A 26,437-nucleotide genomic window follows, 5' to 3' on the forward strand; every position below is an offset into this window, starting at 1 on the left:
AGTTAATTTTCTAAAGGACACCTACTTATCTCCACTAAAGAACTGTTTAGTGACAGCATAAACAAAGTTGTCGAACAAGAAGTTGATATCACTTCAGTTTTCAATTGAATCCAGACAATCAAAGGGCAAACCTATACAAAGTTTGGTCAAGATTTTAAGAGGTAGATGCAGAGAAAATGGTGCCCACAATATTTGTGAATTGATAGACACCCTAATCACAATATACCTCCAACAAAGCATGGAGATGGGGGTACAAAAGCAGCAATATTTCAGCTATATTCAGGTGATAAACATGAAATGGATGAAACAATGAACATGAACATTGGATGAAATAATGATGTAATGGAAAATGACATGGAACACAAGGGTAATGGTTTGAGGAGTTTCAAATGCCACTGGAAAAACAAAGGTGGGTATGGTCAGGAAATTTAGCTTCCTGAAGCAAAGCTTAGGCTCCTCTCCTGTTGAATACCACAGCAGGGTTCTTTTATGTGCAAGACACATGATATTTTTTCCTACACAAAGCACCACTATGATTTAAAATGCAATCTGGTTTTCTGTACTATGGCCTGACAACCCCAGTGTGTAGCATGCAAGGGTTACCCCATTCCACCATCAGGGGCACACAACCCAGTTGCTCTTTATGCAGAGCACCCTAGACCCCAGCCAGGGTAATGTTACCTCTTACGACAAGCTTAGCATTGCTGAGAGCTTATTATTTTGATACCAGGAACAACACAGGGTCAAATATTGTTTAGGAAAGGTCAAAACCCTGTTTCCATTATCATTCCTACCTGGAAATCATGCATTACTGTTTTAACTTCATCACTGTTGGTGATATCTATTTTCTTCAAATTTCCACAGCACCTGCTAAAAGCTAGACCCAACACATTCCATGAACCTTCATTGATGAATTCTTGGTATATTGCTCTACCCAATAGTCCTGAGGCTCCAGTGATCAAAACTCTTTTGGACATGGTCTAAAATCAAACTGCAAAACAGAAAACTTTCAAGTCAGAATAATGTCCATTCAATGTATCTCCAGGTCAATTAAGTGGAAGTCTGGGATTTTATTTTAAAAAATTGTGCATGTTGTATTTAAATAAACAACCTCATTTCTGATTAAAAAAAAAAATAATAAAAAAATATGGTTTTGGGAAAGAAAATACATAAATACATACATTTCAAAATTCAAATCAAATACATGCAACTTGAATATATAATTCAAATTGAATCGTGGATTTAAAAAGCAATATTCATTAACAATCTTGACAGCAAAATTCCTTTATAACAATATATAAATCAAACAAGATGTACACAAGACTTACTTATTGATATAAAACTTCCAATAGATAACAGATGTTGTCTGTTCAATTAAATAAAGGGATGCAAAATCATCTACATCTAGTGATAAAAATCAATGATCAAATAAACAAGATTTTTTTTCCATGAGCTGTTAAAATGAAAATTACAAATGATATTCAATTAAAGATGACCAATGAATTATGATTAATTATGCTGATCATTAGAAGAACCATAAAATGTTGGACTACTGAGTATTGAGTTAATGACCGTTGGATCAGTGTGCAATTAGACCATAGTGAAGACCCTGTACAAGCTTAGCATTTGCATCATGAAATAAAATACAACCTCAAAATCCTGCCGCGAAAAGCAAATTATTGAATAATAAGACAAAAGGTACACATAAATCTATACTAAGGTTGTTGGTTCTTTGACATATTCACCATACCTATTCTCGTTTTATGTTAAAATGGACCACATTCAGAAACATGTGGCTATGAAAAAATCTTTATTCATTTATATCACTCTCCTCCTCAAAACTTAATTTGAATGATGATGTTATGTACATGTATGTAATTAAATTTAGAGTTACAGGAATAAACACTTAATTAATTTCTTGGTACATGAAAATCTCAATTGTCGGGGAAATATACCTTGTATGGCATTACTTTGTCCCTTTTCTTCTCAATTTAATCCTATAATAAAAACACTACAATGATATCTATTCACCCAAAACCTTGATACTAGGGCTTTGTTATTGATCTTCTTATGTGTTATAATATTTATACATGTCAAAATATAATTTACTACTACATGTACATGTTCATCTTATTAATAATATTTCCTGTAATAATTTTCATACAGGGACATCAACCTAACAGGATGACTTACATAGTTGTTAATTTATTTGTACATGGAAAATTTAAATGCATTTTCTTGTGATGGGTATATTTAATATATCCTCTTGAAAAGTCTACTGTTCTAAGCCAAGTTGTTTTAACTTTTAAATAGTTTTAAACAAATATTCATCCCCTTGAAAGCATTTGTCCAATGGACAGATCTTTCAAAAACTGGGCCATGGTTACAATTACTTCACTGACAAAATTTTTTTTGTGCAATATGCATTAAAGGAGCGACTATTTTATTCTAAGAATGGCATAGGAGAATTTTAAAATAAATAGTCTAGCCTACTCCTCCTACGAAATAAATTTTCTAGCCTTAATCTAGATACTTCATACAGTGATATGAAAATAAATAATCTAGTCTCAATGGGGCTGATAATAAATTTGCTGACCTGAAATATTTCCAAAAAAAATATGACCCCACAAAATTTGCCACTCAACCTCAAAACCAAATGATTGTCCATCAAGAGAATTCAGCATAATTTACTCTGTTATAAAGAATGTTTTTACAAAATGTCCCTGAAGAAGTTCTAAAAGTATATGTACATCAATGGTTTGTTGAAAGCCTTTTAAATATTGAGCCATAATTTAAGAGAGAATTAAAGAGTAAAACATACAAATATACCATATACAATATGATACATGTATACACTCTTCAAGACTTGACAGTTAACAGCACTAGTCAATCAAGAGTATGAATAAAAAATAAATGGCATATCATTCTGACCCTGATCCTTTATTTGAATATCCTCCCCCCCCCAACCATATAAAAAAAAAGATAAAAAAAGGGAGAGTTCCATGGTCAGGGAAAATTTCAAAAATGTTACAGAGGCAGCAAGGTAAACAGACTTTACTAGTAATGAAAGTCCTTGTCTTAATATAAGGATAGGAAAATCCAAATACGATGAGAGAAAATTAGCAAGAATTTGGACAGATCTACTGCTTTGACATGTGAGAAATTGAGTTGGTTGTGAAATATCCAGAGGTTTCGGCCAAAAGTGGAGAGTTAATTACTATGATTCAGACCCACTTAAATAATCCCTTTTGGAATTTGGCATCAGAGATAGTCAAAACAAACAAATATATCAGCGCTGAATCCAAAAAGGGATTACCACTTAAAGTAAAAAAAAAGATATAGGTTGAGCTGCTTTTAAAGATTAAAATGTAATTCCTGAATATTATCAGGAAATTGACCAGCCATGCCCATATTTTTTCCTTAACGCACTGTATGCATAAGCATATATGATAACGGAGTAGGTAGTAATTCTGAGAAAGTGGCGATTGAAACAGTACATAGACTTGTCATGCTAATAATTGGGTGTTCCAGTGAATATTTACTTGACTCTTGAGTATGAAATCCAGCTTGTCAAACAGAAAGTGAAAGTAAATGGTCAAGGGAGATAACAAAATGCAGAGTAATGTTCGTACCTTACAGTTATCGTCCCATATGTTTGATTGCATCCATTCATGAATTCATTCATTGCACTTTGAAATATATAATCAGAAAGTGAAAATTACTCTTCAACTTTTCTTGCAACAAGTTAATTGTTACTAAACTTTACTTCTGACCTGTCAATATATTATTGTATATCATATTTACAGGGTCTAATCCCTTTTAGGATTCGGCGCTGGAGATATTGTGTGGTGGTTTAAACAAAACATATTTCCAGCGCCGAATCCCAAAATGGGATTAGTACATAGCCATGTCGCTACAATATTGAAATCATCCCGACAAAAGTTTTACGGTCGTCATAATGAAATCGTGATTACAATAAAAAATACAATACAAAAGCCTTTTTTAACGTCGTTATTTTTAAAACAATACAACATAAGCTCCTGGGAGCTTTTGAAATAGACAAACATGCGATACAATAAACAACATTTACATCACAAGTACAATACATGGCAAATATCTAGTCCTTTTCATGCAAACATACATAAATCAGTCAACATATAAGGCAAATAGCAGCAAATGTAAAATACGATTAAAATTAAAGAGCAGCACTATAAATAGGCAACGATGTAAAAACATACAGCAAAGCTGTTATGGATAGCAGGCAGAAAAATGGCATGACCTGCCGTTCCATTAGTTTAGAAGATTCCTAAATTGAGTTAAAGATGATTCTCTACGAAAGTGGTCTGGCAGATCATTTAAGGTTTTTGCAGCAAACTATTTTAAGGAGTTTAACCCATGACTTGATGTTCTGACGCTGGGTAGGTTTGCTGTGTTCTGATATCTGAAATTATTTTTATTTTCCGTTGTTTCCATTATGGCATGTAGATATACTGGGCTCTGCCAATTGATTATCTTGAAAGTTTCAACTGCAATATTTCTAATTGTTCTATTTCTTTCAGTGATGGCATTTTTTATTTTAATAATAGCTCCTCAAATGTGTTAGTACAGTCGTTATAGATTAATTTAAGGGCCCTTTCTTGATTTTTCCCAATTTTATTAGTATAAGCATCACTATAGAAGTGTCAGGTGACAGGACAGTAATTAAAATTTGATAAAATAAAAGAATGGTAAATTGTTAACCTCCCCAGTTTATTTAAGAGTAATCAAGGGAAACAAGGTTATAGCGGTAATCAAAAGAATGCAATCCAGGGACAAAGACCAGACATGGAAAATAGACATACACAAGAAAGAACATAAAACAACTAAAATCATACACACAAAGCAACAAAAAGCAAATGAGCAACTCGGACTCCAATAAAAATTGGGAGCATAGACCAGGTATACCGGTAGGGTCAGCGTCCTCTGCTTTTCTAGAAACACCCGCCGAGTTGCTCATAAAAAGTCAAGTCCGGGATAGACAAACGAGGAAATGAAAAATATGACCCGTTGAATAAATCAGTTTTCATGGTGCAGATGGATACACCATAACGATCCACGAGTTCATGATGACGACAATAAAACTTCTGTAGTGATGACTTCAATCTTGTAGCAACATAACCCTGTTCCAGAAGCCTATTTCTTAGATTTCTGGCGCGATACAAAAAGTCTGCATAGTTTCTTCAAGCTCTGGCATAACGTATGAGTTGTGATATGAACACTCCATACGCAGGTGCTGGAGGGATGTTGCCACAGATGAAAGGAAAGTTGACAATTCTGAATGAAAAGTCATCACGTTTGTCGTAAAGTTTGGTCCATAGTTTTCCTTTACCATCGATTTCTAAGTGTAGGTCAAGATATGAGGCTGACTTCACAGTGTCTGTAGTATCCTTTATCTCAAGTTCTTTGGGGTAGATGCGATGTATCAAATCCCAGAAATTAGGATTGTTTAAAGATAATACGTCATCTATATAGCGGTAAATGAGATTAAAGGATCTAGCCAAAACGATGTTCTTTCTTTCGGACCAGATCAGCTATAAAGTCAGGCTCATAAGAGTGAAGGAATAGGTCAGCAAATAAAAGAGCACAATTTGGAATGCCGACCGTTTGTTGAAAAACACGTTCACCACACTGGACAAATATGTTGTCGATTAAAAATTCCAGCATTTTGTAAACATTTTCCTCTGTATATTTGGAAGATGATTTGGAGTATGGGGAATAGAAGTATACAGTGTTGAACAATCATAGGTTTTAATGTTATTATATTCAGATAATAGTCTTCAACTGATTGTCTCCAAAAGATCTTTCGAAGTTTTCAGGATCCACATTGAATTAATACCACTACGGGAGTAACAAGTGTAGTGGTCGGACTGAAAACCTTCTTTGACATTTGTGTGTATAGAAGGTAAAAGTTTTGAAAGAGGTTTGGTGGTACATTTTGCAGATCCAGCTATGAAACGTTGTTTGTATGGATTCTTGTGGAGTTTAGGAATCCAGTACAATGACGGTAAATCACAATCATCGTCCCTTTTAGAGAGACCAAAAGAGAATAGCACAGATTTATGGTTTTCCATAATCACAATTTAAGTGTTTCCCTATCCTTTTTAAAACATTTAACTGTTTTGATGCATTTTTGCAAATAATGGCTATGAGTTTCAAATTTCAACTGATAATCTATTGTTACTCCCAAAAGTTTTATTTTATCCTCAAATTTTATAGTACTATCACCAAGATCGAAAGTTTTTCTGCCAATGGCAAGTGCCAGAAATTTACCAGGGTTTGCTTTTATCTGATTCGCTGCAATTTTAGGCTATCTGACACGAATTTTTTTTTCACTTCATCGAAATTGTATCCAGCATAGGGAAGAGTATTGTCTTCAGCGTAGTTATAGAGAGAAGAATCCTAAATGAAATTAGATATATCATTTATAAAAAAAAAATAAAAAAAATACAGGCCCTAGAACTGACCCTTGTGGCACCCCTTTATAAATTTTCTCCCACTTACTAAATGAGGATCCTAGTTTGATACACTGCTTTCTGTTTGACAGATAATCTCGGAGAAGATTAAGAACCTCATTTGAAACACCATATAATTGTATTTTATCTAGCAGAAGATTATGTGGAAGGCAATCAAATGTTTTGCTTTAATCCATCAAAATTGCAGCTATAAATGTATTATCATCCAATGGTTTTTTCCAGTCTTCCACTATTTTCAATAATACAGACAACCATAGCCAACCCTAAAAGCTGAAAGATAGGGATGGAAAATATGGCTAAAAAATTCGTCCATTGTACATCTATGGCCTTTAAAAAAATTAAAATACAGGGAAGAATACTTACAGGTCTATAATTAGACTTATCTCGGGCATTATTTTTCTTATAGCATGGCACAACTTGAGCCTCTTTTAGTTTTTTTCTGGAAATTTAGAAGCTGTTAAACTTTTATTTATCAAGTTTGTGATAGGTTGAGCAATTGCTGGTTTCGCAAGATTTACGGATATACCATCTATGCCTGTTGCTTTCTTAACATTAGCTCTATCTATTTGTTTAACCAAAATTACACCCAATTTCTCTTGATTTTAACGGTTCAACATCTTTTTTTTTTTTTTTTTTTTTTTTTTGGTTTATATTTGCTATGCTTGGGTGTTCTTCTCCATTTATAGCTAACTCTAATCCTATATCCTTTGCCACATTTATGAAAAAGTTGTTAAATTCTGTGGCTTTTTGTGCTTGGTCATTAATGATTTGATCATTTTCTTCCAGTATTATGTCTTTGTTACTAATGTTCCCTTTATTACTTAAAAAAGGTTTGATTGTTGGCCTGAAGTTATTATACCTAGGGCCACCGATACATCGTTCGAAAAAAATTTTGTTTTACGTATGTTTTCCTAATTGTGTTAACTAAGTTCTTCTGTTGTCTATAATTTTTTTACTAGACCTAAGTGTTCGGTACCTATTATGCATCATTTTTTTCTTGCACACTGCTTTTCTCAGCTTACTATTCATAAAAGGGGCAGGTCTTGCTTTTGCTTTTCTACTTTTTATTGGGGCATGTTTGTCCATTATTTCAGTGAAAACTTATTCAAAATGGTTATATGTTAAATCAGCATTACTTTCTGAGTTAAGACTATTAAAATCTGCATTATTCAGATCATTTAAAAAAATTTCTTCTGAGAATTTTTTTTAAATTCTGTAATTTTCAGTGGCATGTTTTCTTGGTTCAACATCACTCCTGAACTGTATTGAGATTATGTTGCGCACATCACTCAAACCACAAGTTAAAATTCAAAACATTCATACAATGAATTTGGGAATTTGACAATATAACATCGTTGAGACTGGGGCTTGCATTTTTTTTTTTTTTTTGAAAAAATATTGGTTCCTTAACAAAATTATGCTAATAAAGATTATCACATACGTATGTTAATGAATGGATTTATCATGTTTTAACATGTCAAAATTCATATCACCTATTAACATAAAACTGTTATATTTTGTTATTATTTGACCGGCTACCCTAGTAAAAACATGATTAAATCATTATCTTTAATTGTGTGTGAGCGGTATATACGACTGATGAGACATTTGTGATTTCCAATGCGGATTTCTATTGCTACAGATTCTATGACTTTGAAATCCAAACTAGTTTTTCTGTCACATGGTAAATCTGCCCTTACATACACGGCTAGTCCACCGCCATGTGCAGTCCTGTCCTTTCTCCAGAAGTTCGTTACGGTGTATCCGTCTGCATCATGAAAACTGATTTGTTCAACGTGTCATAGATTTCTTTCCTCTTTCGTGTATCCTGGACTTTATACGAGCAGCTCGACGGATGTTTCAAGAAAAGCAAAGGACGCTTTCCTCATCGGTTCACCTGGTCTTAGTGAAGTCCGAGTTGCTCATTCACTTTTAACGCTATGTACGTATTGTTTCAATAAGAAAACCTTATTAAATAACACCACAACAATTAAGTTGAAAATAATAGCACTTTCCGTATATCCGTTACATCCTTCATTTTGTTCATTATAAAACTAGAACATCGTTGCTTCTAGGAGATGATTCGACTGACTTGTGAATAAACCACTAAAATCCCCAAAACTCTTTCGTAACACAGTGTTCGCCAATCATTTGTATGATACGAGTGACGCCGACACTCAGCTGACTGTTCGTATGCTTGGTTTAATTTTCGTTTTCGTACTAATGTTGTAAAAGGTAACTCTGGAGTCGATGTCATGATCTTTCCGACTTTGTATTGTGGCTAACTACCAAGTACTTCCTCCCGTCGAGATCGGACGTCTTCTGAGAGCTGCCAGTCTGACAACCTATTAAATTACCATATAGTATTCATCCTTAGATAGGTATGTTTATATATCTATAAGGTTTACCACATTGGTAGTGCGGGTGCTTACGTACAGACTCAACACAGAACAATCGATTTTCCCGCCAGAAAACTTCTTTGTTTACCTAAACAACGAATCATTTTGTCAGGGTTTCTGACATTTCATCAAGGTTTTAACAAAAATTAAATAAACAAAATAAATAACAATATCTACATTGTAAGGTTTTCTGACAAGTCATTCAGATATTAAAAATTGTCAGGATTTCTGACATTTCTGTTTATATATACAATTCACAATTAATACCCATATATAAATATCAAAATAGCACACACTCAACATAAACAATGCATCATACAATCAATTAAGAAGTGTGAGAGGTATTGGTGATGTCAAAGCTAAAGCTATAATAGATAAACGAAAACAAAAGGGAAAATTGACCATGGCGAACCTAAAGGATATAAAAACAATCTCTAAAGAACTGTGATCTAGGAGGAATATTTTCTTTGGGTGACTAGGAAGCAACGGATAAAAAAGAGGGATATTTGACGATTTGGATCTCACCATTCAGTCATTAAGAGACAAGATCGAAGCATGGAAGTGGAAAGAATAGATATTGCCAATGACTTCCAGGTAAAATATGATAATTTAAGGCAACAGAACCAGATCAGAATGAAAGAATTGCTGACTCAAAATCACGAGAAGCTAGATCAGCGAAAAATTGGTATGAACAACAAAAACAAGAATATATGAAAAAGAAAAATGCTGAATGTGATGATTATATGAGAGTAATTGATTTCAACAAGAATTGAAATTGAGACTGTTACAGACACCAAATTTGATTTAAATGCAACAAAATCAGAGTAAACAAACACTATCCTGAAACCTGGAAATAGTGATGAATATACATTAAACCAAAAAAAAACAAAAAAAAAAAAACGCTTTATCTGTGGTGCATAGTGCTGCACAGATTTCAGTTAATAGATATTCATTATTGAAACAACAGAGCCCAAATTAAAACTCGGAAAGTCAATCATGTTGAAAGGTGTTGTCAAGAATGCAGAGTTGGAAGCAAGACACACAGAATTGTTAGTAATTAACCTGGAAATACAGAAGTCAAATGGACATTTCTAGCTGCTGATATAAGTGACCAAATAATACTTGGTACTGATTTTCCTTTGCGTTTTGGTGCTGTCATTGATATGTCACATTACACAGTCAAAATTAATAATGAAATTATTCTAGCACTTTTTTTACCAATGAACAGGGACAAATGTCTCATGTTTATAGAGTAGAAGTCAAGAAAAGAGTAGTTGTACCCCCTTACAATATAAAACTAATTAGAATAAAAACTGACAGCATATTAATGTATAGCCAAGAAACAATTTAAAGGGGTTATTGGCACCAAATTTAGTGATTCATAAGGATCCAGATTTAAGGACTGAATATCTGACATAAATTTATGAAACAGATAAATTTCCTTCGAAAAGTGATGAATCCATGATCCAGGTTGACAGGCTTCTCGCTAACCTGCATCATGAAGGTACTGAAATACCAGTCAAGTCACGTCCAAACAAAGAACATTATTCAGATGACAGCGTTAACATCAACGTATTAGTTCAAAATGACAAGAATTACATAAATGATACATGTATAAGCACATCAGACAGTGTAATGTCAAAGAAAATTACTCTTAACATTGACGGTGTTTCTGTCAACAAAAAATTGTCTGAGATTGACAGGTTTTCTGACGATAATGTAGAAGTTTGTAAAGACAGATTTCCTGACCATGACAATTCAACAGATACATTTTCAGACATAAAGAATGTTATAATACCAAAGCATTTAGAAGATCTGTATGAAAGAACTACCAAACATGTTAACGAAAGACAACGGAATAAGACAGCAAAACTACTTTCAAGAAGTCTTTGCAAAAGATGACATGGATTTAGGTTTATTTAAAAGTGATATAAAACATCGAATTCACACAGCTGATGCTAAACACCAGTTCAACATAATATCCGAAGAACTCCTTTCAAATTTGAAGCAGAAGCACAAAAACACTTAGAGAAGATGTTGGAGAAAGGGGTAATTGAACCATTTACTTCAGAATGGGCTGCTTGTCCGGTGCTGGTAAGGAAGAAAGATGGAAGTTTTAGATACTGTCTCGACCATCGTGGTCATAATTCAGTAACTACGAAAGATTGCTTCCCTTCAGTACCTAAAATAGAATCTTGTCTTGACACACTAAAAGGTAGCACTTATATGAGTACCGTAGATATGGCTTCTGGGTATTGGTAATTGGAGATTTATACGTGTGATAGACATAAGAATGATCACTAAATATGGCTTATTCCAACATGTCCGCCTCCCGTTTGGTTTGTGTAATTCACCAGCGACATTTAGTAGAGAAATTAGCCTGTCTTGATGATGTAATTATTCTAGGCAAAAATTTTATTGACCATATGACCAAACTTGTTCTAGAACGGTGCCAACAGTTTGGTTAAAACCAGAAACTTTCAAAATGTAATTTATTCCAAAAAGAAGTGAAATTTCTAGGAAAAAAAATATCAGTAACCAAGGTGTATCTGTAGATCCGAAAACATCAAAACTGTGAAGGATTAGCCAGTTTGTAAGACAAAGAAAGAATTAGAATCTTTTCTCGGATTCGTGAACTATCATCGGGAACATGCAGAACATTTTGCACACATAGCAGAACCTTTACACGAATTAATCAGTAATAAAATAGATTTTAAGTAGGAAAATGAACATTAATTTGCTTTTGAAAAATGAAAAACAGCACTGACTGAGCCACCAATACTGGCTTACCCTGATACAGATGCAACTTTTATCTTGGATACAGATAGTTCAGATTATTGTATAGGAGCAGAACTGAGTCAGATACACTAAAAGAAGAACGTTGTTATCAGTTATGCAAGTAATGTTTTAAATCCAGCACAAAGACAATATTGCACGACACGTAAAACTGCTTGCAATTGCTGCTTTTACAAGACATGATAGACATTATTTACTTGGGAGCCAATTCATTGTCAGGACGGACCATATTAGCCTCAGATGGTCATTGAATTTTACGAATATAGAAGGGTCAACTAGCCAGATGGATAGAGTAATTGTCTCAGTACAACGTGGTTATACAGTAAAGAAGTGGAAATAAACATACTAATGCGGACAGTCTTTCACGCATTCCTGAGAACCTTATTGTTTGCAAAACTACAATTCAAGATCTACCTTGCTGCGGCTGTAAGTATTGCAAAAAAGTACAGTCCCACTGGCAAACATTCGAGGAGGCAGTTGATTTTGTTGTTCCATTGACAGTACGAGAAATTAGAACAGTCAATCAATCAGTGACCTTGAGTATTACGGGCCTTCGGTATCGCAGGCACAACTTCGCGTTGTGTCACTTTAAAGCAGGTGGTAAAAAGGAGGCGTTTTCCATTGCAAAATTCTAATATTCAAGTATACATTACATGTATAAATCACGTCACAAACAAAGCGGCCGCGTCGCAAAATGTGACGTTGATATTTAGCGTAATTTACATCCCATCAGCACCTGCGTATGGAGTGTTCATGTCACAACAAATAGGCTTCTGGAACAAGGTTATGTTGCTACAAGATTGAAGTCATCACTACAGAAGTTTTACGGTCGTCATCATGAACTCGTGGATCGTTATGGTGTATCCATCTGCACCATGAAAACTGATTTATTCAACGGGTCATAGTTTTCCTTTCCTCGTTTGTCTATCTCGGACTTGACTTTTTATTAGCAACTCGGCGGGTGTTTCTATAAAAGTAGAGGTCGCTTACCCTACCAGTGCACCTGGACCATGCTCCCAGTTTTTAGTGGAGTCCGAGTTGCTCATTTGCTTTTGTTACTTTGTATTTATGATTTTAGTTACTTTATGTTCTTAATGTGTATGTCTGTTTTCCATGTCGGGTTTTTGTCCCCGGATTTTGTCTTTTGATTACCGCTATAACCTTGGTTCCCTTGATTACTCTTACAACATCCTGGGGCCACCGAAAATGATCTTTAACGAAACATGATATAAAATACATATTTTGAAAAATGTCGGTCTTTCCTAAAGTATTCACGAAAATTATCAATTACTAAAATATAGTAATACAATGATTAAACTTAATTGCTACTCAATTGATTCTATTTTCAAGAATAAATTTGAACAGTCTATTTCACAATTACATGTTGATTCTTCTTCCTCCGGCCAGCAGTGGTTCATTTTCCTTTGTTTCGCATTTCTGACGGAAAAAGTTTCACAATAGGGCGATTTGTAATTCCATTTTCTGTTTTAATCACGGCGGACCTGACTAATCCATCTCTTCCACTTATAAGTTCTCGGACAATGCAAGTGTCCACTTTATACGATTCGAATCAAGATGGACGAGTACTATATCTCCAACTAGTATCGATTGATCGTTTTTTCCTGTTGTTCGATGATATTCTCTGAGAGATGTTAAATACTCGTGCTTCCACCTATTTCGGAAGTGTTGTAAAAGTTCGTTCTGCCTTTGTACTTTTCTGTTCAGTTTCACGTGTAAGTTCTCAGATATAACACTGTTTTCTAACGTCACTTTGTCTGGTGAAGAATCTAGTCTACGTCCATATAACATGTGTGATGGACTAAGTGGTGTCGGATCTTGTATGTCAGTTGATATGTAGGTAATTGGTCGGTTGTTCATCGTTCCTTCGGTTTCGGTCACAATAGTTTCAAGCATATTCGTGATGATAAATGGTTTGCCTAGAGTACACTTAATAGCCCTCTTCGTTAGACCAATTAAACGTTCCAAAAAGCCTTCAAATCACGGCGTACGGTTAGGAATGAATTTCCACTCGCTTCCGTTGTCTTTTAATATTGCTTGAATTCTACTGTTTGTTTTTGATCTAGTAATGTGCTCGGCTGCCGCTTTGAATGTAGTAGCACTGTCAGAAAGCATGATTCTAGGAACAGATCTTCTTGCACAAAATCCTCTGAAAGCTAATATAAAAGATTCTTCGCGTAAATCGTTAAGAACCTCTAAGTGAACAGCTCTGGTTGCGGCGAATGTGAATAAAGAGTTCATTACTTTGCCCTTTCGTAATTATAGCACCTGAAAAATCTATACCGGTGACTGAGAACGGAAATTCGTAATTTACTCTATCTTTGGGTAATGGTGGGTGGTCGGGGGCAGAATAAGGTTTACCGGTTATCCTTCTTCTTGCCACACATGATCGGAGTTGAGACCTAACGACTTGTCGTATTCTCGGTATCCAATACTGCTCCTGAATGTTAGCTTTTGTACCGTTAGCTCTCCCCATGGTGTGTCCTTTTGTTTGCTTCGGCTATAACTAATTTAGTAAAAATGTGAGTTGTTGGTAATAATGACGGATGCTTTGTCTCCTCTTTAAGAGATGCATTATGTATTCTTCCGGCGCATTGTAGTACCCCTTTTCCGTCTAAGTAAAGTTGAAGTTGACATACAAGCGTAGTTGCTTTGGTTGATGTTTCTAAACTAGAGATCTCTTCTTGAAATATTTCTCTTTGTATCGATTTCACAATCAAAGTTAATGCACTATTTCGTTCCAGGAAGCATTGTGGTCCATACTGTCGTTTATCTGGGGATTCACGTAAATTCGTGGTAAAGAGCAGAACGTAGCAGGTTATTCAGATTAGCTTTTGTAACGAACTGTACTTTGATATGTCGATGAATGGGCGTGTTCGATTCGAAATTCCACTCATGTTCGACCTTTCCCCATTTATTGACTCTTCACTTATCGTTGTTAGTGTATCGCATTCGTGCAATTTTCGGTTCCAAGTGGGCCAATTATCTCTATTTGAAATCCAGGCTGGTCAGTTTGTCCAGAAACTATTCTCTACTAGTTGTTTGGCACTTAACCCACGTGTAAGATAATCTGCCGGATTATCATTGGTCGGAGAGTAGTTCCACGTACAATTTTCTACCAACTTTCGTATTTCTGCAATTCGATTTGCAACAAAATTTTTCAAGGTTTGTTTTGTTGATATAATCCAATTTAGGACGATTTGACTATCGCTCCACATATAGATGTGTTTAGTGTCCATCATTTTTGTAAGGTGACTGGCCAATCTTGCTCCAATGATTGCTGCCATTAGTTCTAAACGTGGCAGTGAAATTGTTTTTAAGGGCGCGACTCTGTTTTTAGCCATAATGATCAGCGACGAATTTCCGGTTACTAAATAGGCGGATGTTCCATAAGCTGATTGACTGGCATCTGGGAATACGTGTAGGTGTGTATCGTCAAGCTTATTAGATTTCAATAGAGTTCGTGGAAAACGCAAATGAGTCAATATCTATAGCAATTTCATGCCATTTTTTGTTGAGAACTTCATCCCACTCTAGCTTTAGTTTCCATAATTACTGCATAAAGCGTTTGGCTCTCATAACCTTCTCTTTTCATTTTCAACTTTGTGGCCAAGTCCTCTGTTATAAAGGATCGTTGGGCTCCTTAATCGAAGAGAAAATTTATGTCAATACATGTATTAATATAGACTACGGGCGGAGCTTATAGCCGTCTTTAAAAGAACTGTGGATCTGTTTTCACTACTGGCTATGTAAAGCATTGACGTATCGTCTTCTAATTTCTTACTCTGTACACCATTTTGTGAATGTTGGTTACTAGTATTTGTAGTTTTTTTACATAAGGATGAGTGGTGTTTGCGGTGACAAGACTTACATGTATATTTTGAATTACATTCAGCTACTCTATGCGTACCAAGGCAATTGAAACAAAGTTTCGTTTCCTTTACAATTGCTATTCTTTTATCAACGTCGACGACTTCTTTACATTAATTTGACCAGTGACTTCCATCACAGTAAGTGCACTTCTCTTTTTCCGTCAAACTTGGTTGTTTTATTGATGACCTGTGGGTGTAGGTCTTTTTTCCATGTTCCGTCTTACTCTTGTCAGGAAGTTTGCACTTGGAATTACTTCCGTTCTTTGTGTATAATCTACGTACCCTGATTCTTGGATTGAAATTTCTTTTGTGATAGCTTCACGAAGTGCTTGAATATGCCTATTATCTTTTCCATTTTCTGGAGTTATTGCTTTTCGAAACTCTGAGGTAAAAGACCTTGACCTTGACCCAAAGATTCGAGGACACGTATGTAAGCCTCAAATTTGTCCTGAAATGACCTCAAGCTTTCAAGATTATCATGCAGTGCGGGTAGGTCTAGCAGGGATCTCATATATGCGTTGGTGATTTTGTGTGGTTGACCATATCGATTTTTAAGTAAAACTACTGGTTTGTGGTAGTTAGCATTTGTCATGGTTAAACCAGATATGACACTAGCGGCATCAAATTGAATAAAGATTTTAAATATGAGAACTTCTGGACGTCAGTTAGGGTGTAATTCAAGTGGACGGTTGACTCGTATGAATCCCAAAAATATTGCCAATCAAGTATATCTCCATTAAAGTGAGGTAATGGCAGTTTTTGAAGACGGTTATTCTGGCTAGACAATGAACAAGATTGTGAAGGTGTTTCATTTTGAAATGAAAACGGAGTGAATTCTGGAGCATTATATCGGAGTGCTGGATTACTCGTACACACATGGGTTGTCTTTGGAATCAAACATTTCTTGTATTTGTGTAATTGGTTATTTTACTGTATGTAATACTCATCTGTCTCGATGATCTTCGATCCCCTCCATCTCGAGTTTTGTGCAGAATTTGTTCGTCCAGACCTTTCAACGTAGATATCTTCTGGTCCACAGTGTTTAATAAAGTTCTAACATTGTACGAATCTATAGTTGGTTCTTCAATGGCATCATCCAGTTTCTTTAGTATTTTCGTCACAACTGCTCTGTTCCCTGCTCTACAGGATTTCTGTCGTTGAACATCCATCCTTCGTTTATCCTGGTCACGGCACCAAATGTATCGTGGTCAAGACGTCGCTTTGGGTCACTTTATAGCAGGGCGTAAAAGAGAGGCGTTTTCCGTTGCAAGATTCTAATTTTCGAGTGTACATTACATATATAAATCACGTCACAAACAAAGCGGTCGAGCCGCGAAATGCAACGTTGATATTTAGCGTAATTTACAACACCTTCCAATGACATATTCCAACGCAGAGACAAGATAAAGATCTAAGTATTATTATAGCCTGGATAACAATAAATATTGCCTTCAAAACAGGAATTATAAATGGCAAGTCCATCTGTTCGTCATTTATGGCAATGTAATTTCCAACTAGAAGTTAGAAATGACATTCTTTTTTACAAATGGGAAGACGACTTTAACAACATCTCCTGATAGTACCAGATTATTAAGCATTAAGGTTTTGTCATGATGTTCGATGTAGCGGTCATTTAAGGCAAGATAAAACATTAGTGAAATTGCCCAGAGTAACTTTTTGGCACGGCATGGTGACAGATTACACAATCTATGTGAACTCTTGTGCAACTTGTAATCATCATAAGAAACAACGTAAAAAAAGCTAAAGCAGTTTTGGGTAAATATCATGCTGGAAGTCCATTTGAAGCAATACATATGGCTTTTTTGGGCCCACTTCCTGAGAGTAAAGCAGGCAGCAAATATAAATTGGTCGTAATATATAAATTTTCGAAATGGATAGAATGTTGCGCAATACCTAATCAACATGCTGAAACCATTGCAAAAGCTTTGGTGGATTCAATGATATCACGTTTTGGCTGCGCGTTAGAAATTCACTCCAATCAGGGAAAGAAAATTAATGGAACTCTAATACGGCAGTTGTGGACTTATTGGAAATAGACAAAACCAGAACAACTGCCTATAGGCCAGCATCTGATGGACAGGTTGAACGGTTAAACCGCTTGGTACCAGAAATGATCAGATGCTATATTAAGAAACAACAAGGCAATTGGGATGTTTACCTACAACAACTGACGGGTGCCATACAAGCTACTGAGAATCGACAAACTGGATTCACTCCCAATTTTATTATATTTGGACGAGAAACATTACAATCAGTAGATCTGATGTTAGGTATTAAGCAGAATGAAGTCAAGGACAAAATTCAACATCTAAAATTTCCTTTACTGACAAGGACGACCTCACAAAATCAACTTTGCAATAATGAATTTGGAGGACCTGAATAGTTATCAGGGAATGAAACAATAATCTATAATATTGATGATCAACTTGATACAGAACAGGCCACTCCAATGAATGATGAGATTGACAACTTGTGAAAGCGCAAAACCCCAGCGTATTTCAAAGACTATGTGTTGTAATTGGGACTTGTAGGAAATGAAGATATTATATTTGTGTAAATATTAATTTTATTTTCTATTTCAAGAATGAACCTACGTCAAGATGAGCAAGTTGACTACCAAAAGGAAGATGAATTGGATAGCCAATCCTGTACAACAAAAGGTTTCAGTATAAACATGAAAAAGGCCAAGAGGTGTCCAGTTTGTCAAGGGTAAGTTAAAAATGTAAGGAGACATGTACTTTACGTACATGCGCCATGGTACACAGCACATTTAACGGCATATTGGATTTGTCGTAAATAGCTTGAACAAACATGGGTTTTAATCCTACATTGTACTGAAAACCATAATGGGGACCTGATGTATAAATATAAAGAATCTTATGTTTCAGACTAGATAGAATATTTGAATGGTGTGTTTTAACATATGCGTGCCATCTTGAACCAAGACCATCCGATACACTGGCACTGTTTCAGAGGAAATTTGCAGGATTATTATGCCATTAAAGAAGCTTTTCCATCCACTAAATTCGCCATATCTGTGAACTTGATATTAATGATTTCATATTGGAAACTGATTCACCGATACCTACACCCAACCGACTTCAGACATCCATCCCTATTATTACTAAAGGACACTAAAAACACTTTGTCTTGTTTTTTTGGTCGAAGCAGAGAGGAAATTGTTGATATATCCTCAAGAAATGTCCGCCGATTATATAAATTATAATAAACGTCCTATCACTGTGTATATAGTATATTATTTTTCGTTAAATGTTGTTCTGTCTGTGTATGTATATATATATCTGTGTGTCTGTATGTGTTCGATACTTGTAACTATATTCACTTTATGTGAATGATGTGTTGTTCCTGTAAATGATGGGGAAAATCATTCTAATTTTAAAGGACTTATGGAATTCAATTATAAACATTTAAGCAGTTTTAAATAATAAGAAAAGTAAGTGTTTGGTAGTCTGTAGATGATGTGTTTCAGTGTTCGGGATTACATATTTATCGAAACGTCTATAAACAATACTGAACTGATCCACCTTAAAATGGACACGCTGGGATTTGATTCAAGTGTTATTCTTTCCTTATTTCAGAAAAGGGAAAGGAATATGTAAAAAGTAATTCTTGAATTGATGTCATGATCTGTCCCACTTTGTAGTGTAGTTAACTACCAAGTACTTACTTCCGGTCAGAGGTGCATAGCAGAATATTTCCAGGTTTCGTAGAGATCGGACGTCTTCTGAGAGCTGCTAGTCTGCCAACCTATTAGATTGCCATATTGTGTTCATCCTTAGATAGGTATGTTTATATATCTATAAGGTTTACCACATTAACATATATACTTAATACTGATAGACTCGGTTTGCACTCATGTGTGTAATACATGACGGACTGGATGTTTCTTAACGTCATTGGCTATAATTTGGGGTCTCTCATGGACGGTGTAAAGCATCAAAACGTTTACACAGTCCCCGGGCATAGTCAATTCCGTGAATGTGGGTCATTGTGTATTCGGGGAAATAAGTTGTCATGTGACCACTTTCATTCATTATATTCATTAATTAAAATTAATACATTATCACGTGATTAAATATCGATCGGTAACCTAGTGATTCGATTTGTAATATTTGCTATATGCAGCATTGTATAGCCTACCGCAGCATTTGCTGAATCTTTGACCCAGCAAAATATTTTTAGGATAAAATCAACACTTTCCAGTGCACTTAAGACAGATATTGGCGCATGCCAGTCAATTGATGAAAAATTTCCAAGGCCGAAAAAAAATATTGTTATGTTTCCGAGCACTATTCTAAAATTTTGTAGTGTCGGTTGGTAGTAATTTTTATTTTCATTTAATATTTTTGAAATAAAATAAGTCATAAAGAAGCAATGAAAACCAAGTATGCAAAGACTAAAAATGTAATAGACTTAGTCCACAGCTTAATCCATTTTTGGTTTCGGCGCATGAGTATTTTTCTGTTTTGACGGTGGTGGTCTCAAAACATATCTCAAGTGCCGAATGCCAAAAAGGGATTATTCACGACCATGAGCACACTCATGGCATGTGTGTTTTCAATTTAATTTCTTCTTTTTTTCTGAAAGACAACCGGCAGAATTTTTACGTTATTTTTTTTCCTTCAAAATTTCAAATAAAACCTTATGAGTATGGGGACTAAAGGAGGGTCAGTACGGTGACCGGGAACATTGTTTAAGCCTAAACGGGTGGTCTATTTATTACTCCGTAAGTGTTAGAGATTGACTGGGCTTGGGGTATGAAAGAACGGACTTCCAACCTCTTACATCAATGAAGTGCTGAATGTACATACACGTTATGTTGGTTTTGAAACCAAACGATACTGGCAGTGCCTCTTAATATATTTCATACAGCTGGAAAACCAGTAAACAGTTTTTGTCCAAGGAACCATTTTTCAGGCTACAAATGTATGTGACTATTTAGAATAAGATAGAATTGTTTGATACAAGATTTAGTTGAAATATTGATTCTGAAGTTTTAATTATGGGTCAGTACCGATGGGTTTAGCCTTGAAGTCCTTGATATGCCGATATTGTATATTTGTTTCATAAGAATTTCGAATATTTTTCGTTGAGTATGTGACTGTAAGTGAGACATTTTTCCATTATGCAGTTACTTTACTAGAGAACTATTTAACTAACTAGGACTAAGGTAAAAACAAAGACATTTTAGATATAGATTCTTAGCAAATCATATACTACTAATTTGGTCCTAAGTTTGAATAATGGTGCTGACAGCGATGTTATCGTCGGCGGCGTCCGTGTCGTCGTCGTCCATATTCACCTCATTTTTGTGCGATGACTTTATGGTTATGGTTGATCAATTGTTATGAAATTGCGATTTGATTTTACTAACAACTAATCAATGAATGCTTCTATTTATTTTTTTTAGTTTATAGCCCCTACAATTTTAAAATTTTTAACAAGACAGAGCAAGTTCAACACATCCATGCAAGTACACCGTCAAGAAGGAATATGAACATGACATATCTTATGGTTGTGGTAAGTAATTGTGGAGTTTGTTCCCTTTTTATTGATATCAGTAGATATTTAGTAACACATGTTAATGTATATTTAAAAACATGCTCATAAATCAATTATTGATTTCAGTAAATGAAGGGGTTTTCTGGACAATGCAAGCACGTTCACCCTACTGGCGCACCTAGGCCATGTTCACAGTTTTAAGTGAAGTCCGAGTTTCGAATTTCCTTTTGTTACTTTGTATGTATTATTTTAGTTAATTTATGTTCATTGTTGTGTTTGTCTGTTTTCCATGTCTGGTCTTTGTCCCTGGATTACATTCCTTTGATTTCCCACAGACTCTTGGTTCCATTGGTAACTCTTGAACAAGACAAAACGTATGTATGTCCAAATTTGCTCTTTTGGCAATATCAGTCTGCGTACATACTTGCCCCTCGGGCAAAACCAGTCGATTTCCATACTTTTTTTTTATAACTAAACGTGGCAGGAATGACGTATGGGAAGGCCCATACAAACTGTTTTTATTAATTTCTATCTCATTGTTATAAAAAGCACAATAACTACATACAAAATACTTGGATTGATGACGGTTGTTGTGTATTGTACCATTTTCATGGGGATAAGGGCAAGAAACAAACATCCAAAATGAAGTCTAAACAAAACTTTTAATGAAAGTGAAAAGATCTGTTTGTAATAAACTAGCTAATTTTGCATATGGCGCTTCCTAAAAAAGTTTTACTTGCGATATTCATATTCTGTTTCTGACAAACAGTTTAATGATGATGGATTTAATTAATGTCAACAAATTATTTTTTTCTGCAGTTTTTACTCGTATATCATTCTTAGGCACCCACCATTTTTATACCGAGTTGGGGGGGGGGTGTCAGATTTTCTAAAATAATTTTGTTAAATAATTTTCTGCTCTTCATAATTTTTTTTGCAATAGCAATTGACTTATATTTTTTTTCAGGAATATGACAGGTTTTTTTTTACGATAAAAATAAAAAGAAACTGTAATATAAATATCAACGGCGGAAATATGAAAGTAAAGACTCAGATAATCAAATATTTAATTCTTGTTAAAACCAAATAAAATTAATCAATAGGTTTGCATCCCCTCCCGCTCCTGAAAATGACAATTTTTTTAGGCAATTCTTTCAATTCCTGGTGACCAAAATAATGTTTCTTCTCTGAAACTGCTGTGGCTATTGATTTAGAACATGTCTATACACCAAAACGATAAAATAAGCCCAGCAAATATCAGATAAGCAGTGAAAAATAAAATCCACCCAACCACCACATATTTTGACGGTTGGATGAAATTTACTTGGCCTAAACAAGACATGGCTTTGTCTGTAGCAAGGAATTGATGAGGAGATGCTTCTTTTTTTTCTAAACCATACAGAGCACGAGAAAGCTTGGGACTTGTGCAGGCCGGGATAAGTTTCCCCTGCGATATCACGAGAAAGTCTGGGACTTGTGCAGGGAAGCAGCCCACGTCAAATTCTAGAGTGTATTTAGCACCCCAAATATATCAATTAGGCTAGAAGCAATCTTTGAGTAAATTCATGATTGTATATTATATCTAAATAAAATTCTCCCACACTTATATAGAAAATATGGGGTGACAGGAGACAACCTAGGAGTATTTCTTGTATGTTCATTGAAGGATGGTAAAAGCATTGAATTGTGAATGACTTGGCATTTGGTGTTTTTGTAGAGTCCTTGGATATTCTTTACAATTTGACAGGGATTCCACAGTGTCTTAATACCTTCCAAAGTGCATTCTGTTAACTATGCTTAGGCCTTCTTGAAGTCTACGAAGTTTATATAGAGGGCCGATTGCCATTCTATATACTTCTCAAAGATGACCCGTAATGTGGCAATTTGGTCAAAAAATGATCGACCGCATCCGATTCTGGAGAGTAGCTGAATTCCTCTCCAGTTTTTGGCAGTTGCTCTGGTCGCCCTTCTTTGGAAGTATAATGATGTAGCTTAAAATCCACTCTTCAGGGATTTCCACTGTTTACCAAATGGTTCCAAACAGGTTATGCAAGATGCTGTAGGGCCCGTGCAGGTCCGAATCTCAACAGAACAGGTGAAATATTGCTGCTCGGGCGTTAAACCCCAACAATCAATCGAGATGTTTTAGGTTTTTTCCGGGTTGATCTTCAAGATCTCAGGTGGAAATTTGGTTCGGTCCTGGGGCTTTTCCAGTCCTTATTCGTAGGCTTTTATGATTTCATCGTTCGAGATTGGGCCGGTAACCACTTCAAGGTCTTCTCCATGAGGTAGATCAGGGGCATCTGATTTATCTTCTCCATTCAAAAGTGGTCGATCTAGGTTTGTTATCACATTGCCATCTTTGTCTTTCACTGGTTTGATTGTGTTGATCTTTCTACCTGCCAGTTGGCGTGTGATGTTGTACGCAGTTGTTGTGTCATTTCTGCCCATTGCATTTGTTGCTTCCACTTTTGAATCGAGCTCGTTGACGTAGTTTTTTTTATTCTGTCTGTTCCTTTCTCTTTACTTCTTTCCTAATGCGTATATGTTCGCTTGATAACCATTCTCTCTGCAATCTTGTCTTGACCTAGTCAAGTTATTTCTAAACAGATCTACGTTTCTCGGTTGTCTCGATTGTATCGTCAAATAACCATGGCTTGTATTCCTTCTTTGCATGTGGTGTTATTTGTGGATTTTAATCTTTCCAATTGTTTGTCTACTTCGCCTGTTATACTTTCGCCTTCTAATTTGATCTTGTCTGGTTGCCTTGGCTATCCTGGTATTAAATTTAGCTACCACAAGTTGATGATCAGATGCTATATCAGCACCTCGATAAGGTCTTACGGCTGTCATGCTCTTTCGCCACCTCCTGGCGACTGTAATATGGTCTATCTGGTTACTAGTTTTGTTTATATCCTTGTGAGGGAGTTGGATTGTCGTACCTCCTAGACCAGATCGTTCTGGGAGCAAAAATCTGCATTCTGAGTTCTCCAGTTTTGTTGATGTTACCAATTCATTCCTTCTCCGTGATGAGTTCTCTCCATATGTTATCTTTTCAAACTTTGGCATTCATGTCACCCATTACAATCAAGATGCCCCAAGTATTGTTCAGTCTAAGGTAGCTTGGAGCTGGTTGTAAAAATCTTCTTTGTCTTCTTCCTCTGCTACGTTGGTAAGAGCTTAGCATTGAATGGCTGTTACTGCTTGTATCTTTGACATAAATCTTGCCACGACACATCTTTCACTGACAAGATTCCATCCAATTAATGATGATTTTGAATTCATCTACTCCATGTTGATGGTTGCCATTCTCGCTTCGTAATTAAATATATAATGTACAAGATGCATATATAAAGAACGGTATATAAAGTGTTATGTAGTAATATTTATGGTTTAATTGTTCATGAAAGACTTGCATCATAAAGGTTTGACCAGGGTCTGCTTTAATTGTGGTTCCACTAGTTGAGAACATTGAGGGTCATTAACTGTATAAGACCAGTGCTTTTTGTAACAATTACGAGATTGTTTGTAATGTTGTACAGTATTGTGTAACAGATGTTAATTACTTTTTACTATTTTTAAAATTGACTTTTAATCTGAGAGGAAACGAGAGTAGGCAGCACAAGCTGTATATTTTGTACACGAGTTACTTTTTCATTAATTAAAACCTTTGAGATTGTGCATTAGGCACATCGGACTACATCTGGGGCACACATCCCAGGCGCTCTGTGGGCAGAGCACCCTAGCCCCCGGCTAGGGTTCTGAGCACAATTTAGTCGCCTTTTACGACAAGCTTAGCGCTGCTGCAGGCCTATTCTTTTAACACCCGGACCTGCACGGAGCTTCAACAAAAGGAAATACTCTACCAACTCTTAAAAATTGTCCTACCTAAAGATTTTTTTTCATATAATGAAATACAGATCTAAACCATGAACATCCCCACATCACAAAAAGTGAAGTTTAGGTATTAGTCGAAAAAATAATTGTAGATAGATCTGGTTACACTGCTACAGCTGACGGTCATAATTCAACAATTTCATTTCTAAAATGTTGGACCCTATAAGATAAAGACAAGTATATGATACCATCTTTTTTTATCTATGATACTCATATTTTAGACGGGTATAGTTTTTCTATCAATACAATTTAGTACTTTGCCATGAATGAGTTCGCAAAGTGCATGTTGTTTATTGCGCGAAAGGCACAGATGATTAAATATCATGTACGGTTTTACTCAATGGCCTTCCGGAATTACATACGTCCCCAATGTGATAAATCAACGACATTTCAAGCATTTATTAAAAACTACCCAAAATACGTTAAAATATGTAAAAAACTGGCCGATTGACATGCATCTATACGGGACCAATATGGATCAAATCAGGGCCAATACAGGCATCATAACTTCCTGTCTTTTGACACCGCCATTTTGATTTAGATATTCTTATTTCGTTATCGTGCTGGATTATTTATGTGTATGTACCTAAACATGTATATAATTAACCAAACAAATGAGAAACTTAGAATAAGGCAAGAAAACTTATTTTGATTTGGCATGTCATTCAAGTACAATCACATGCTCTAAGGAGCTTCAGACCAAATATTAAAAAAAAACATAAATTATGGAACATAAGCAAGACAAACTAGACTCAAAGGATGTGCACATAGAAAAAAAAAGGAATCCAACATAATTATGATATGCAAACCAATAATTTATTACACCTGGCACTTCTGTTGTAATGTCTAAAACAAAAGAGCATAATTTAATTTCAATTGCACTTTTGTATTTCTAAAATGTGCTTTCAGAATTGTGTTATTTCAGGAACTTTGAAAAAGGCTTATTTTATACATAAAGGATATTTAAGACGGATTAATGCAAACAAACTTTCAGGTACATGGTAAAACACGAAAATAACTGTTCTACAAATCATCTAGTTGAGTTGGTTAATACAATTGTCGGTTAATATGTAATTTCATATCGGCCCTGTTATAGGTTTCGGTCAATCATATTGGCCTCGACAGCCGTATTGGCTTCGGGGCCAATACGACCACCTCGACCAATATGACAGACGTCAACCCTATAACGGGACCAATATGAAATTACATAATTATTAACATATAGTAAAGACTTTTTTTCAAATGACCATATAACTTTGTTTAGAGATTATATTGACAGTTTTTTTGTCTAACCATTTGTACAACAATATAGGACGTCTTCTAATGTTCTACTTTCAATAAAGTATCATTTTGTTATATTGCAAAAAAAATAATATTATAAATAAATACAAAATTTGAA

General features: G+C 35.3%; 1 protein-coding gene across 3 annotated transcripts in view; it reads right to left on the minus strand.

The window, feature by feature from the left end:
• LOC148604944 (methionine adenosyltransferase 2 subunit beta-like) overlaps window positions 1-3,597 on the minus strand; it is an 11,063-nt gene extending 7,466 nt beyond the window's left edge. The window contains exons 1-3 of one of the 3 annotated variants that reach the window (XM_088549296.1): window positions 3,543-3,597; window positions 1,956-1,997; window positions 795-991 (exon numbers count right to left, since the gene is read on the minus strand). In XM_088549296.1, the coding sequence (XP_088405422.1) occupies window positions 795-977 (183 nt within the window). In that variant the 5' untranslated portion in view covers window positions 978-991; window positions 1,956-1,997; window positions 3,543-3,597. Of the gene's footprint in view, window positions 1-794; window positions 992-1,181; window positions 1,291-1,955; window positions 1,998-3,542 lie in introns of those variants that run through there. The other 2 variants (XM_088549295.1, XM_088549297.1) reach the window with 2 other exon arrangements.
• Window positions 3,598-26,437: the final 22,840 nt, after the last annotated feature.

This window comes from Perna viridis, chromosome 10, assembly GCF_037379345.1.
Source record: "Perna viridis isolate PV_CMFRI_1.1 ecotype Kerala chromosome 10, ASM3737934v1, whole genome shotgun sequence".
NCBI classification, from domain to species: Eukaryota; Metazoa; Mollusca; class Bivalvia; order Mytilida; family Mytilidae; genus Perna; species Perna viridis.